This window comes from Hyperoodon ampullatus (assembly GCF_949752795.1).
Source record: "Hyperoodon ampullatus genome assembly, chromosome: 1".
Taxonomy (NCBI): domain Eukaryota; kingdom Metazoa; phylum Chordata; class Mammalia; order Artiodactyla; family Ziphiidae; genus Hyperoodon; species Hyperoodon ampullatus.
This window is the reverse complement of record NC_136914.1, coordinates 144,415,400-144,433,222: the sequence shown is the minus strand read 5'-3', so window position 1 is coordinate 144,433,222 and position 17,823 is coordinate 144,415,400. Positions and strand designations below refer to the sequence as shown.

Genomic DNA, 17,823 nt, shown 5'->3' with positions numbered 1-17,823 from the left:
AGTGATGCTGAAAGAAACATCATATCATACAGGGGTTCCCTACTATTCGTGATTTCAGGCATCCACTGGGGGTCTTGGAATGTATCTCCAGCAGATAAAGGGGGAACTATTGTAACTCGATTTAACAGATCAGAGAGAGAAAGGAATTTAGGACAACATTCCAGTTTCTGGATTTTCTGAGGATAGGGAAAGAGAGTAGAAGCAGATTTTGAGGGAAGGGTTATGAAAGGAAATACAGAGGAAACATCAAACACTAGTAGCATTTACAGGCTTTATACAAAATGGCATAATGGAAATGAAAGCATTTGAAGAATTTTTTATATTTTTACTCACCTCAGAATCACAGCTGCTAAAGCTGACAACAGCAGAATTTTTATCCACATCTAGTAAATCTATTGGAACATCACTCTACAGTCAATATTAAAAAAAAAAAAAGGTTGAGATGAAAAACTAAAAATTCTCACAACACATATTTTCTCTAAGGGTTCTCCTTAGTTCTAGTTTACGTTTGTCTCTAAATTTGACAGTATGAACTCTCTTAACTTGTATTTGATAATATGCACTTCTAGAAAATAAATAAAGAATAAGAGTTATATTACAATGACATATTTTTTTCTAATCTGGATTAATCAGATCACAGAATTTCATCTCTCATTGCTCTCTTTAAAGTATACTCTTCCTACCTTTTTTTGTCAGTGCTAAAAATGTTACCATGGGCTGCAAATAATCATATGACCATTCTTACTATATCAGTTCATTTTTATCATTTTTTACTTCACCTGTAACACAGAAAGGGGATAATTTTTGGTCTCCTCCAGAGAGGTAGCTTCTAGGACAATGCTGTTGTACTGTGTTCTGTGTGAATGGTGCTTCTGGAGTTGTTCAATGCAGTAGCCCTTGAGCTAGCATTACCTGAGAGACATTTCTGCCTCTAAGTTTTAATTAATAATCTGATCTCTCCCCCACATCTTTTTAAACTTTGTCATCTTCTTCCTCTTTATTCTTTTCTCATTTTCTGATGGGTTTTCCATCTTGCTTATTTTCCATTCATCCTACTATCATCCTTTTCCACTCCCTGAATATCTTCCAATTTAAAGAAAAAATAATTGTTAAGCAACCATACTCCAATGTAAAATAAAAATTTTAAAAAAACTAATAACAAAAAAAGAAAAAAGAATTAAATACATTGATAAATGGAGTTATACACTATTATCCCTAAGTTTCACCTTTTGAGATTATCTACCTAGAAACTGATGTTTAATGAGCAGGCTGTATTATTTTAGTAGTTGGAGCTTAAAAAAGGTTCTAATAAGGATATAAAATACTGGAGTTCTCTAAGTCACATCTCTGTTAAGATTCTCCTAAAGGCTAACCAGAGAACAAATCTTTAATGTCCTTTCTAGGTCTTCCTGAAACTTAAGTCCATTGGTCTTTTGTTTAATATGTACGGGATAAATAAAAAATAAAGACATAATTTAAATAATCTATGAGCCAACTGATTAGCTAATGGAAGATTAAGATAAACATTTAAAATCACTGTTTAAAAGTGTTCTATAATAATTAGTGCATATGACTAGTTTGCAAAATAGATCCAGCCATAAAACAAAGAAATTAGACATTTTGCTTACCTGTATTAAGACATTATCTATCGCCATCTGAACCTCTAAGATAAGGCTGTAGCTGGCATCATCTTTATTTAATGTAAACTTGTCATTTACACTAAATGAAGGTACTGCTGATTTTGCTTTGCTTGATTGAGAAGACTGTTGATATTTCTCTCTTTCCTGTAGTACCTTATATTGCAGATGTTCCAACTCACTCCTAGAGGAAAATATATACAAATTTGTCACCTATAAGTATAAACATTTGAGATCCTTAGAATATTTACAAAAGTCTGAGACATTTACTGCTGCAAAATGCATTTTTATTGGTTGAGTTAGAACTATAACACTAATAGGAACAAAATTTTTACTTCTATGACTGACCTAATGGTTCTACATTATTTATCTCTGATCTAAAAAGTAAAACATCTACTCAGCCCCACACCAGCAATATTAATAAGGCATTGTAAGAATCAAGGCAGGCTGCAAATAATCAATCCTAATATATGAATCTGGTTACAGTCACATATAGCACTAATCAGAAAAGAAACTGATTGTTCTGGGGTAGAGGAACATATTAGATTTAATAAGAAGAAACAGAACGTGTGAAATCAGTAAACATGTACCTTTCAGTAAGATATTATGGGCAACAGACAAAATAAGAAGGCTGCTGAGTATGAATATTTTGGAGACCACAGGATAATCATGAGCCAGAGGTACAGCTGAAGTTCTACCAAGTGTTGGAGATTGAACTGTGCAGGCATTGCTTAGAGCTGCTCCAGTTAAAGGGAAAGGAAATGAAGTAAATAGTAACTAGGGTAGAACAACATGAGGTTTAGCTACTAGCCCCAATTTAGGGGGAAACGTCTGGGAAGGCGCTTGGAAGGGATTTGTGCACTAAACAAAGGAAAAGATTCATTGGCCCAAGAAATATTTACTGAGTGACTCTATGCACTTAGGATCCGGGTGCTGAATGAACAAAATAGACATAAGCTTCTCGTGAACATACATTCCAGTGGAATCAGGAGGGGGCTGACTTGGTTATAAATATGAGGTATTGTACTGAGGACATGAGATAGTAGTTCATTAACTCTCCTTGGTGTCCTTGCTGCATGAACATTAGAGCTTTCTCTCTTAGTGACTTTGGTGAACTGGTTTGTGGTGAACTGGTGGTGTGGCTTTAGTGAACTAGTACTTGTGGCATTTGGTTGCCTCAAAAACTTCTGTAGCCATCAACTACCACCAAAAAAGGATCAGCCCTCACTCCTGAGGGCTGAGGGCCGAGGGCTGAAGGGCTAGGGTAAGGAGAATAGTCATTAAAAGTTTCAGCGACTCCCACTTCTTCATTGTATGCAGCAATTTTCCTTGAGGCCATTTTCACAGGACTTGTCAAACTGAACAGGCCATGAAAGCAATCCCTGTGTCTAAGAGAGTCAACATTACTCAGTTCCAGTAAGAAAACTTATAAGCCAAAGTTACAGACTCAGAAGGGTCCACAAGAGCAGTAAACATTAGAATTAATGAGGAATAGAGCCATCTGTGTTGGTTTCTTTCTAATGTCTATGAAAACAAACAAACAAAAACACCACTGTAACTGTTTATAATAAACGAATGAAAAAATACAATTCTTGAGCTAAGAAAAAAATCAACATAGAATAAAACATATAAAAAGTGTATTTCTAACTCCAAAATATTAATCAGCACTTACTGCTAATTTTCTCAAACTGATAAGCTTTTATTTAAAAAGGTGATAAACTAATTAAATGTATAATTCTTTCCAATAAAATATACTGCATTTATAAATAAGAAAAAAACAACAATCACACACTTTATGAAATGAAAAAAAATAAAGACGCAAACAAAAATCCAAAATTACCGTAAAGAAGAAATTTTATTCTGCATCTCCTGATTAATTTTTAGTTCTTCTCCTGGCCCACTTTCCTTATGAATAGGCTCTGTTGTCAGACCTGTAACCCAGCCTGCAGAGATGAATTACAATCGTGCACCATTAAGTGCTGCTAGTGTTAAAAGAAACCCAAGATACATGCCCCTGTGTCCACCAACATCAACCTCACTTAGTCTTGGACTTATTCCTTTTCAAAAAACAAGACAAAACAAAACACAAAAGAAATCAAGCTAGAAGATATTCAAACCATAAAGAAATTACTTTGGATACCATTTTTGTTTTGCCTGAAATACTGTAATACTACGATTAAGGAAATCTTTCACTTCTTAATTTAAAGTTTTAGTTTTCAAGTATGGAATAAGTCAACACATTCTAGGCAAGTGCAATAAATAGCTGATGAATAAAAGTTGTCTTTCAAAAATTATTTTCATGGAAAGTTAAACTCTCATATAACTATTGTGAGAATACAAAAATGACCTACTCAAAAGCAAGCAAGTTTTATAAGAAATGTACACAGTAACAAAACAAACTAAATTTCAGTAAATATTCTTTTTAAACCAAAGGATATCATTTAATTTTCAAAGATGCTAGAGATATACTAAGTACTTTTTAAAAGTATTATTCAAATATTAACTGTTTTATAAATCAATACACCTACTCCTTCTTTTCTTATTTTTTAACTATTAGAGCTTTTAATGCTGTAGGTAAGAGCGGCTTACTAATAAACATTTAAAAAAGTAATCATCAAAAGCAATTTATTAAATTTATATTTTTTATTATTGATTCTTTCTTCAACTAGCTATTACCATTTACCTTACCAGAATATGTGGATACCACGATTTCATCATAGCCATCTTTCCCTACACAACCACCCTGGATAGATGTGACACTCTCAGACAACGTCTAAAATAAATTTAAGATCAAGCACATCATTAATAAAATTTCACAGATATGTGAAATAATAAGCCACAAAAATTATTTTCCTGTCTCCCAACATTCAACATATATTTATTGAATACTTATTATGTGTAGACACTGAGATTGGAAAGGTGAAAATCCTGCACAAATGGCTGAAAATTCCAGTGCTTTTTAATTTGGGGAAAGAAGATTGAAAATGATTCATATATTTGTGTGTACCACTCAGCTACAGTAGTCATCTAATGAGCAAAATCATTTATTTATATAAAGAAATAAGTTTTTTTTTTAAAAATGACATAAGCGGGGATTCCCTGGCAGTCCAGTGGTTAGGACTCTATGCTTCCACTGCAGGGGGCCTGGGTTCCATCCCTTGTCAGGAAACTAGGATCCTACAAGCCATGTGGCCCCCCCAAAAAAAAAAATTACATAGGCAAAACTCTCAATAAATTTAGTTTATTACCTGAATTCCACAGACCACCTCTCATGTGTTTTCTCCAAATCGTTTTTTAGAAGAATAAAGAAGATGCTAGCTTACATAGAACCTTTAGACAATTTGCTACTATGGAGAGAAACCAAGTTTTTCAGATGATTCAGGGTTTATGTCTCTTTTAAGCAATACTTCCCTAACTTGTCTGACAATAATCATTTGGGTGAGTCAACTAGGAATCTGTATTTTTAACAAGCACTCTAGGTCATTGGCTTTCAAGCTATTTGGAAAGCAAGCAATAAGTTTCATATTGCAATCTGGTATAATTCACACATGAACATACACAACAACAGATATAACTTAAAAGGTTTGTGTTGTACTCTGATATATTCTAATCTATTTTCTTTCATTTAAAAAAAATGTGTTGGCAACCCATTAATGAGTTTGACCAGTAGCTCTGCCAGGTAATTATTATCAGGCAAGGCCCAGAACCATTGTCCTAAAGGAGAAGGTAGAGGGAATGGACACCAGCATTAAAAATGCTAGTTCTCTTCATCCTCCCTGTAAGAGGCAAACCTCTGAGCTATTCTGCAAATCAGGCTATCTTAGCTGTTCCTGAGCTAATTACCTGAGAGATTCAAGTAACAAAGGTTTGATTATACATTTGCATGAAGTTAGGTTCATAGGTGTATTTTTTTTTCTTTTTCTTTTTTGGCCGCACTGCACATCTGGCAGGAATCTTAGCTCCCCGACCAAGGATGGAACCCGTGCCCCCTGCAAGGGAAGTGCAGAGTCCTAACCACTGGACCACCAGGGAATTCCCCAACAGGTGCATTTTTAACAAGTGTCCCAGTGGATTTCATATACACTAGAATTCTTCAAACTTTTTTGTTCATGTTCTCGCTAAAGTTAATTCTGAAAAAACAAACAAAACTGCATCCATCCCTGTGTACATTTTTAAACTGACTTTCAGATTTTCATCACCACTTTAAATAGTTACAAAGAATGTAATATCTGGAAGTTTTAGAGATTATAATTTTAAAATAAAACTGTCACATAATCACATCCCAATCATGCCCAATGAATCTAAATATCAAGACAAATTTATATACACAAGTGAATTAAAAATGAAAAAACAAATCCTTCTTTCACAGCTGGAAATTTTACATTGTTCCCTAAACTTCTATTTTCACTCCACTTCCCCCACATATATTTATCTTAATGTAATGTACTCATATGCTTGAAATTCTTTTACACTTCTCTGCAACCAAGAAAAAAGAAATAGAATTTTTTTATCTTCTGTGATTAAAAAGCTCTAAGAATTAGAAATTTCTATTGTCCTAATTATTAACATTTCACAGTTGATCGACAAATATATGTTTTATATTTTTAAATAATAACTAACCACTAAAACAAAATTCTATAGGAAATGTATCTCATGAGACAATGGGACATTTTTTCCTTCTAAATTATTCATATACCACAATTAGTATTAATTATATATTGGTAGAATGAGACTGAGTTCAACATCAGTCTCATTTCCTTTTTTTCATCTTCATAGATAGAAGCACTAATCGAGCTTAGTCCCATAAAGATATTGATGACAATAAAAGAAATTTTGTTGTAGAAATTTCACTCTATTGTTTAAATATCTTCCAAGTTACATACCTAAAATCATCTGATCTACCACTGAAAATGTTTAATGATGTATCATCCGACACCTTGATTAGGTCCTCCTTCTATTTATTGAAAGCAAAACACTGGAAACCAGCTGACTACAGAAGAATGTTTTACCAAGTCAAAAGAGTCACACACATTCTCACTTTCTGAGTGGTTTACTGAGTGACTATTAATTATAACTTACTCTTTCACTCACTTAGAAGTACCTTATTTAACCTAATGTACTCAGAAAAAGTTACAAAAATTAAAAAACTGTTAATTTCTACGTGTTTTTTGTCAATACATTTTAATGAAATTCATTTATCTTATTACTTCAAGTACCTTTTTATAAAAGTCTTGGAGTTGTAGATTTAATTAATTCAACTTACACCTTAAAAAAAACAGTCATAGAACCATAACACAGGAGATCATAGACAACATAGTATAGACATGCTTTATATAAGTAACAACATGGAATGCCAATTAGGGGAACTCACAAGAAAATACCTTGGTCACTGCTCAAAATATTGGTGAATAAATATATATTTATAAGTTTAAATTAAAATGTGATGTTTAAGGTATGTACATATTGTCTTTTTATGATCTGCTCCTTAACTTTTTTGATTAACCAACCATCAGTCCAGACTATGTCAGATAAGAGGACTTCTCCTGATTAGGAAAACAATAAAGAGAGTGACATCATGAATCAAGATGAGGCAGCATATTCGCAGCCTTAACACAACATGGAAGCAGTACCTCTAACATCAGACAAACAGAAGAAAGATTGGGAAGAGAGGAATTCTTAGTGCCACACCTGGCAGAGGGGAGACATGCTATGTCATTACTGGGGTTCGGAATAGAAGTCAAAGAGGAAACTTGGGGTCTAAATAGGAAAGTTTCTCAGGGGGTGATGAGAAGAAAATGGGAGATCACCAACACAGGATTATTATGTACTTTTAAGCCTAAACTATTATTTGCATCATTAGCAAGGTAACTTTTTGCACCAAAGAAAGATGAACAAGTACAAAATAAATCCAGAAAATAAGTTGTATAATGTTTTTATCCCCATATTATCTATATAATAATATACTTTATCTATGTACCAAAACATCTGTTATTTACTGATATGCAATTTAAGTAGGTACTGGGAGAACTTTACCACTATTAGAGAAACTAGACAAAGAAAGAAAAGTCCATACTGAGTTGTGGTTTTTTGTTGCTGTCGTTAAACAGCCTCAATACATCATGCATGAGGCAGGATGGGGAAACCCTGGACAGGAGAACAACACTTTATGAAAATGAAAGATTCAGTTTATGCCAGAATGCTTCTCCATGTGACTCTGCACCTTGGGATAAACAAGCTTAATTACACTTAAAATTTGTGAACTAAAAATTACTCTTATCTAGTATTTCTTCTCATACTGTGGATCTTGGGTGGCAAGAAGTGAAATTGCTACTTTTCCCTCTCTGCTTAAGGATATTTTTGATATTGTCTTAACGATACGAAGTTTATTCCTAAAACACAATCTCATTTATGCTACCTAAACATATAAATGTTACTCCTGTAATCTATTATGCATTATAGAAACTAAGGTAATACATTTAATAATTTGGATACACAGTATTTAGAAATCAAATAAAAAAGTAATTTATTGTTCAGCTTGAGGGCAATAGTCATTTATTCAAACATAAGAGTAGCCTAGAGAAGATTTTGATAATGTCAAAGCAGAGATATTTTAAGCCAAACACAAGATTTTAATATATTTCATTTAATAAAACACAAAGTCAGTCATCTCTATAATTGTTTGATGAATAATAAGCATATATAGTCTTTTTAAAAGTGAACTTACCTGATCAAATCGTAGAACAGGCTCATTTGCATTATCAAAACTATACACTTCCACCATTCCATCATCTCTTCCAACAAGTAAATCTTTAACCCCATCACCCACAATGTCAAAGCTGTCAATACACAAAATACCTTTAAAAAAAGTAAGTGATAAGTTATCAATAAAATTGATATTATAGTAAAAAATATACCAAGTATGAATGAAAAAATATATATATCAAATCAGAGTAGGAAAAAAAAAACAGGGTAAGTTAAAACAACTATAGGGCTTCGCTGGTGGCGCGGTGGTTAAGAATCCACCCGCTGATGCAGGGGACATGGGTTTGAGCCCTGGGCCAGGAAGATCCCACGTGCCACGGAGCAACTAAGCCCAGGCGCCACAACTACTGAGCCTGCGCTCTAAAGCCCGCAAGCCACAACTACTGAAGCCCACGCACCTAGAGCCCGTGCTCCACAACAAGAGAAGCCACAACAATGAGAAGCCCGCGCACCGCAACAAAGAGTAGCCTCCGCTCACCACAACTAGAGAAAGCCTGCGTGCAGCAACACAGACCCAACACAGGCAAATATAAAAAAAACAAATAAATAAATAAATTAAAATTAAAATTAAAAAAAACCAAAACAACTATAACAATAACTTCCCAATTGAACTCCATGCCTCTAATTTTGATCTGCTTCCCTACAAACCCACTCTCCACGGAGTGTTTTTGCTTTAGTTTGGTAAATTAGATCACATCATACCTCCACTTACAATTCTCCAATGACTCCCCACTACAGTTAGATTAAAATTCAAACCCCTTTACCAAGGCTCATGAGGACCTTCGTGATTTGGCCTTACCCTACCTCTGTGACTCTATCTCATGCCATACGAATGTATTTAGCCACACTGGTCTTCCTTCTTCTCCTCAAATGAATCGAGTTTACCTCTGCCTCAAGTCCTCTGCCTTTATTTTTTCCTCTTCCTGGACATTCTTTTCCCCTAAATCTTATACATTGTTAACACGTTTTCTTGTCAATCAGATCTCATGCTGTACTTATAAATAGCCATCCAAACCTACCAAGTCAGATATAAATTCCCCTTAGAAAGGTGTAAATTCCTTAGAAAAAAGGAATATTCACTGACCTCACTGCACTTCTTTGCCTCATACCAAGTACTCCTAAATTCCAATTAATTCCCTACAGCAAAAAACAAAAAATGGTTTTGAGCATAGATTAATGTTATAGATAGACATTAGTCCATAAAAGTCTATCCATCCCAATTTACTATTAGCATATATTACTTTAAAAATTATGGCAAAAGTATGATAGACCTGCTAAATAAACAAACAGTAAATAAACCTGAGGCAGCTCTGTAAATTGCTAAGTCTGCTATACATTATGAATAAATAAAACAGAATGAACTATATAATGTAGGTTGACCTATTTATCTATCTATCGAACCCACACCCTTGGAAGTGAAAGCACGGAGTCCTAACCATTGAATCACCAGGAAATTCCCAGTATATTTTATTTAATAATCACTGAAATTCAGAATCTGAATTACATCAAAAACATACCTCCCGACTTCCCTGGTGGTGCATTGGTTAAGAATCTGCCTGCCAATGCAGGGGATACGTTTTTGAGCCCTGGTCCAGGAAGATGCCACATGCCGCGGAGCAACTAAGCCAATGTGCCACAACTACTGAGCCTGCGCTCTAGAGCCCATGAGCCACTATTACTGAGCCCACGTGCCACAACTACTGAAGCCCACGCACCTAGAGACCGTGCTCCGCAACAAGAGAAGCCACCACAATGAGAAGCCCACGCACTGCAACAAAGAATAGCCTCCGCTCGCCACAACTAGAGAAAGCCCACGCGCAGCAATGAAGACCCAACGCAGCCGAAAATAAATAAATAAATAAATTAATTAATTAATTTAAAAAATATACCTCCCCTCTTTTTCTCATTTCGAATTTCCCACTTGTGTATTGGTTTGGATGTAGTGATCTGAATAAGCCCAAGTTTTCCATCTGACGTTCCAAACAAAAGGTCTTCTCCAGAGTCACCTAGTTATATTTAAAGTCAACATATTATATTTATCCCACAACTCACATTATTTCTTTAAAATTGAAATATTTTCAGATGTATTGTCTTTCATGTAAAAATCTCATTTAAAATATTATAAAAAGACAGATTTTAATTAATTTACTTAATTTAGAAGGATGGTTATACATTCACAGAATTTATAACCATAAGAGATAAGACCTTTCCTCATCAACTAATTTTAAGATGAGGAAACTAAAAAATTAAAGTTCAATAACACATTACTGTTAGCAACTGGCAAGTTAGAAGACAATTGTCTGTATTCCAGTTCATGTTCTTCCTACAATTTCCCATTTTCACTTAATATATAATTAAATGATTAAAAAACCTGAAATATCTAAACTTAAATAACGTAACTCACTCCCTTATTTGATTGTCAAAAATAAAGCCCTGATTACCGCCATTTCCATTGTGTAGGGCTAAAACAGTAGGTGGGCCAGGAACTTCAATTTCATACATCACATCAGATCCCTGAAGGAGAACAAAAATTTTTAAACTAAAACAGAAGACAAATTTAAAATAATATAGGTATTCATAGATAATATCAATATTCATATAAAGAACCCTGGAATAAAACTACTGAAAAAAACTAGATTGTGAATATTAACTTCTATTTGTTAGCAATTCTGCACATGTCAACTCATTTTATAATAAAAATATACATATATAAAATATAAAGAGTGAGGAAATAAATATTTCAAATATTCTCCACTTTGAATACTTTTCACTTTAGGTATTTGTTTGCCTGAAAACTTGACACTGGTAAATTTCCCTATCAAAACTTTCCAGTAACAAGTTGTTTCTTCTGTCCTCTCTAACTCAAGGGATTTAACTTAGAGCACATTCAAACAGACTCAGAAAACTCTGGCCTTGCCTTTGGGTATTTCCAAAACCCACTCTAGTAAGAGGCAGAATGACCTGCAATTTACATAAGAAAACAGTTAAATCCTTTTATTTGTCTTTTTTTCAATTTTGTCACTTATAATGCATAGTATTTGCATAGTATTTGTGAAGCTGTTAAAGAATGAGGTACAAGTATTAAATTCACATAGAAAAAATATGATAAATCACTCAATGAAAAAACATTGGCAAAATTACAGTAAATCTGGTATACCATTATTGTTTAAAATTTTTAAATATATATAGAATATATAAGAGCCATATGCTTTATATTTTATTTAGAAAAACATTAAAAATTCACAGATATCTACATGTAACTATATAAACACAAAAGAATACACACAAAACTGTTTTAAAAAGGCTACCTTTGGGGTAACGGATTGCCTACAAAGGCAGAGGGGGAGTAGGGGAAAAGTGTGCAGGGCAGAGGAAAGACTTCAACTTTTTACTTTCCACAAATACTTAGTGAATTTTTTTTTTACAATTAGCATATGGATCTCTTATTAAACAAAGCAGAATCCTAGAATTCTGCCAGATCAATTTCTAAATGGGTGTGAGCCAACTGGTTAAAAGCCTTATTCAAACAACTCATATTTGGGAACAGGCTAGGGGAGAAATTAATCGTTCATGCCCCTGGAGTGAACCTTGAACATTACTTTAATTCCCCATAGAGGAAAAAAAAAAAAAAAAGAACTTCACAGAATCACTGGATTTCTTCTACAAAAGTGCTGGTGCCGAGACAGGCCATCTAACTATGAAATTCCAAAGAGTGAGATATCCTTTGGTGGTACAGAATAAACAGCAAGACTTTTTGTTCAATTGCACTATCACCCTAAATTTTGATCCAATTAATCCACTTGTTATATGTTATTTACATCTAAACTTTGTTTTATGGGTCTTGGGGTGTGTGTGTGTGCGTGCGTGTGTGTGTGTGTGTGTGAGAGAGAGAGACAGAGAGAGAGACAGAGAGAGAGACAGAAGAGAGAGAGAGAGAGAGAGAGAGAGAGTATGTCTATTTTATTGAAAGTCACTTTCGGAATTCCCTGCTGGTCCAGTGGTTAGGACTCAGCACTTTCGCCGCTGAGGGTCTGGGTTCAGTCGCTGGTCCGGGAATTAAGATCCTGCAAGCTGTGTGGTGCGGCCAAAAAAAAAAAGTCACTTTCAAGGAGACAGTTGTAATTAGTACTACTAATAACAGTGGCCTTAAGTAGTTGTCTTAGCCAATCATGGTTTTTAATAGAAATATAAAGATAGTAGATGCTTTCTCAAATATTTACTGAGTGCTTATTCTGTTCAACATACTGTAATAAATGCTGGGTAAATTCAAATGATACAACCCTGATCTCAACTCTCTCCTGTTAAAGATTAACACCCTCTCCTCAACCCAATTTCCTCCTTTAATTTGATTTTTTGGGAGAGGGGAGGGTGATGGAGGAAATAAAAAAAAAGGGGGGGCTTCCCTGGTGGCTCAGTGGTTGAGAGTCCGCCTGCCAAGGCAGGGGACACGGGTTCATGCCCCGGTCCGGGAAGATCTCACATGCCATGGAGCGGCTAAGCCCATGAGCCATGGCCGCTGAGTCTGTGCGTCCAGAGCCTGTGCTCCACAACGGGAGAGGCCACAACAGTGAGAGGCCCGCGTACCGCAAAAAAAAAAAAAAAAAGGAAAAGCTAGGAAGGGTTCCCTATAGCAAAGGCATTAGATTCTTATTGTACTAACTCATATATTATGTGTGGGGGGAAAAGTGTCCTTTCTTCCATATATGCCTCTCTAAAAACTTGTCAAAGATTTCTACACATTCGCCTCAAGTAAAAAAAAATAAAACTTAGTTTGTTAACTAAAATATTTAAAAAATTTTTCAAGATATAATTTTAAGATATTTAAAGTGGCAGTAGTCACTAAAGTAATTTATCTCAAGTATATACTGTTCAGCAATATTTTTTTACCTAAATTATGAAAAACTATAAAAATGCAAATAACAGCAACCTGTAAAACTCTGAGTACTCTGTCCTGGCAGGCCAACACCGGTACATCATGAAGTACTCTTTCCACTGGAAGGCAGATGACGTCATTGATTTTGTCTCCAGAAAGGTAATAATGTTGGTCTTTGCAGTCACAATAATGGTTATAGATATAACTTGCACTGAGAAAAAGGTCTGAGCCAGATATGTGCCTGAGAATATTAAAAGTAATTTAAGATATCAATTTAAGATTCAGGAAGCTCCTGAATTATTTTCAGAGATGAAAATAAAAGTTTATTTATATACAGTTTACTATCATTTTATCACAGACTCAGAGGACACTTTTTGTTTGTTTTCGTTTCCCCCACTTAATTTCTAGCCTTTTGGTAAAGCATTGATTTTGAAAGCTGAAAATGAGGTTCTACAGGCTTCAGGCTTCTCAAAAATTGAGCTCAGAAAAACTGAAAACAAAGACAAGATAATGGTAATATTCACTGTCTATATCTGAAGACAATTATTATATCAAAAAGTAACTTTTTTGAATGTGTACTATGTGCCAAGCACTGTCCTAAGTGACTTACATGTATTAGCTCAATCCTCATAACTTTATAAACTAGGGACCATTATTATCCCTTTTTAAGGAGAATAATAAAATGTTAAGTAACTTGCATAAAGGCACAGAACTAGTAGACAGTAGACTGGATTGCAACTCAGTTTTTAACTCTACAGTTAGCTTTCTTACTACCACACTGAATATAATAAGGCTATTTGAACTGAATCTACTTGAAACTAAATAACAAACAGTGGGAAAAAATGACTTCACTAGAATTTTAACTTGAAAAAAGAAATAATAACTTCATTTCAAATTATATTTAACAAAATTTAGATAAATAATCACAACTATGTTATAATTCTTATAATGAATCAAGTTTCCACTGGGGAGCTAAAATTTTTGACAAAAATTATATACTAGTATATTATCTTCACTTCTAGATAGCTATCACCACGTGATCATAAAGAGGGTATTTATTTGACGGTTTCACCTACTTTTCCACTTCTCCTCTAAGGTCTATATTAAAAATTTTTTGACACTAAAATTATCCTATAATGATCCTCATTGATTTTCTCTTCTTCAATTATTGTTCAAATGGCTTCACTCTGTGGCTCTGCATACGATTTCAGAAGTTCTCTTAAGAGAGGGCAGACAGCAGAAGCAAGAAGAACTACAATTCCACACCCTGTGGAAGGAAAACCTCATACATAGAAAGATAGACAAAATGAAAAGGCAGAGGACTTTGTAGCAGAAGAAGGAACAAGAAAACCCCCAGAAAAACAACTAAATGGAGTGGAGATAGGCAACCTTGCAGAAAAAGAATGCAGAAAAAGAATTCAGAATAATGATAGTGAAGATGATCCAGGACCTCGGAAAAAGAATGGAGGCAAAAATCAAGAAGACGCAAGAAATGTTTAAAAAAAAACCTATAAGGATTAAACAACAAACAAAGAGAGATGAACAATACAATAACTGAAATGAAAAATACACTAGAAGGAATCAACAGCAGAATAACTGAGGCAGAAGAACAGATAAGTAACCTGGAAGACAGAATGGTGGAATTCACTGCTGTGGAACAGAATAAAGAAGAAAGAATAAAGAGAAATGAAGACAGCCTAAGAGACCTCTGGCACAACATTAAACGTAACAACATTCACATTATAGGGGTTCCAGAGGAGAAGAGAGAGAGATAGGACCAGAGAAAATATTTGAAGAGATTATAGTCGAAAACTTCCCTAACATGGGAAAGGAAATAGCCACCCAAGTCCAGGAATTGCAGAGAGTCCCAGGCAGGATAAACCCAAGGAGAAACGTGCTGAGACACATAGTAATCAAATTGACAAAAACTAAAGACAAAGAAAAATTACTGAAAGCAACAAGGGAAAAACGACAAATAACATACAAGGGAACTCCCATAAGGTTAACAGCTGATTTCTCAGCAGAAACTCTACAGGCCAGAATGGAGTGAAACAATATATTTAAAGTGATGAAAGTGAAGAACCTACAACCCAGATTATTCTACTCGGCAAGGATCTCATTCAGATTTGACAGAGAAATCAAAAGCTTTACAGACAAGCAAAAGCTAAGAGAATTCAGCACCACCAAACCAGCTCTACAACAAATGCTAAAAGAACTTCTCTAAGTGGGAAACACATGAGAAGAAAAGGACCTACAAAAACAAACCCATGACAATTAAGAAAATGGTATTAGGAACATACATATCGATAATTACCTTAAATGTGAGTGGATTAAATGCTCCAACCAGAAGACACAGGTTTGCTGAATGGATACAAAAACAAGACCCATATAGGCTGTCTACAAGAGACCCACTTCAGACCTAGGAACACATACAGACAATGTGAGTGGATGGAAAAAGATACTGCATGCAAATGGAAATCAAAAGAAAGCTGGAGTAGCAATTTTCATATCAGATAAAATAGACTTTAAAATAAAGAATGTTACAAGAGACAAGGAGGGACACTACATAATGATCAAGAGATCAATCCAAGAAGATATAACAATTATAAATATATATGCACCCAACATAGGAGCACCTCAATAGATAAGGCAACTGCTAACAGCTATAAGAGAGAAAATTGACAGTAACACAATTATAGTGGGGGACTTTAACACCTCACTTACACCAATGTACAGATCATCCAGACAGAAAATTAATAAGGAAACACAAGCTTTAACTGACACAACAGACCAGATAGATTTAATTGATTTTTATAGGACATTCTATCCAAAAACAGCAGATTACACTTTCTTCTCAGAACATTCTCCAGGATAGATCACATCTTGGGTCACAAATCAAGCCTCGGTAAATTTAAGAAAATTGAAATCATACCAAGCATCTTTTCCAACCACAGTACTATGAGACTAGAAGTCAATTACAGGGAAAAAAATGTAAAAAACACAAACACATGGAGGCTAAACAATACACTACTTAATAACCAAGAGATCACTGAAGAAATCAAAAAATACCTAGAGACAAATGAAACACGATGATTCAAAACCTATGGGATGCAGCAAAAGCAGTTCTAAGAGGGAAGTTTATAGCTTTAAAAGCCTACCTCAAGAAACAAGAAAAATCTCAAATAAACTATCTAACCTTATACCTAAAGGAACTAGAGAAAGAAGAACAACCAAACCCAACGTTAGTGGAAGGAAAGAAATCATAAAGATCAGAGCAGAAATAAATGAAATAGAAAAAAAGAAAACAATAGCAAAGATCAATAAAATTAAAAGCTGGTTCTTTGAGAAGATACACAAAATTGATAAACCTTTAGCCAGACTCATGAAGAAAAAGAGGGAGAGGACTCAAATCAATAAAATTAGAAATGAAAAAGGAGAAGTTACAATGGACACCACAGAAATACAAAGCATCACAAGAGACTACTACAAGCAACTCTATGCCAATAAAATGGACAACCTGGAAGAAATGGACAAATCCTTAGAGACGTATAAACTTCCAAGACTGAACCAGGAAGAAATAGAAAATATGAACAGAACAATCACAAGTAATGAAATTGAAACTGTCATTAAAAATCTTCCAACAAACAAGAGTCCAGGACCAGATGTCTTCAGAGGTGAATTCTATCAAACATTTAGAGAAGAGCTAACACTCATCCTTCTCAAACTCTTTCAAAAAATCGCAGAGGAAGGAACACTCCCAAATTCATTCTATGAGGCCACCATCACCCTGATACCAAAACCAGACAAAGATACTACAAAAAAAGAAAATTACAGACCAATGTCACTGATGAATACAGTGCAAAAATCCTCAACAAAATACTAGCAAACAGAATCCAACAACACATTAAAAGGATCATACACCATGATCAAGTGGAATTTATCCCAGGGATGCAAGGATTCTTCAATATACGCAAATCAATCAATGTGATACACATTAACAAATTGAAGAAGAAAAACCACATGATCATCTCAATAGATGCATAAAAAGCTTTTGAAAAAATTCAACACTGATTTATGATAAAAACTCTCCAGAAAGTGGACATAGAAGGAAGCTACTTCAACATAATAAAGGCCGTATATGACAAACCCACAGCAAACATCATTCTCAACAGTGAAAAACTGAAAGCATTTCCTCTAAGATCAGGAACAAGACAAGGATGTCCACTCTTGCCACTATTATTTAACACAGTTTTGGCAGTCCTAGTCACGGCAGTCAGAGAAGAAAAAGAAATAAAAGGAATACAAATTGGAAAAGAAGTAAAACTGTCACTGTTTGCAGATGACATGATACTATACATAGAGAATCCTAAAGATGCCATCAGAAAACTGCTAGAGCTAATCAATGAATTTGGTAAAGTTGCAGGATACAAAATTGATGCACACAAATCTCTTGCATTCCTATACACTAACAACGAAAGAGCAGAAAGAGAAATTAAGGAAACAATACCATTCACCACTGCAACAAAAGGAATAAATACCTAGGAATAAAGC

At 34.5% G+C, this 17,823-nt stretch overlaps 1 protein-coding gene across 1 annotated transcript in view; it reads right to left on the bottom strand.

The window, feature by feature from the left end:
- The window catches only part of BBS7 (Bardet-Biedl syndrome 7), a gene marked incomplete at its 5' end in the record, with an annotated part of 42,487 nt that overhangs the window by 15,604 nt on the left and 9,060 nt on the right, over positions 1-17,823 (bottom strand). Inside the window, 8 exons of the mRNA XM_079717980.1 lie at positions 334-408; positions 1,629-1,821; positions 3,478-3,580; positions 4,326-4,410; positions 8,362-8,492; positions 10,289-10,405; positions 10,841-10,913; positions 13,327-13,513. Of these exons, the coding sequence (XP_079574106.1) occupies positions 334-408; positions 1,629-1,821; positions 3,478-3,580; positions 4,326-4,410; positions 8,362-8,492; positions 10,289-10,405; positions 10,841-10,913; positions 13,327-13,513 (964 nt within the window). The remainder of the gene's footprint in view (positions 1-333; positions 409-1,628; positions 1,822-3,477; positions 3,581-4,325; positions 4,411-8,361; positions 8,493-10,288; positions 10,406-10,840; positions 10,914-13,326; positions 13,514-17,823) is intronic.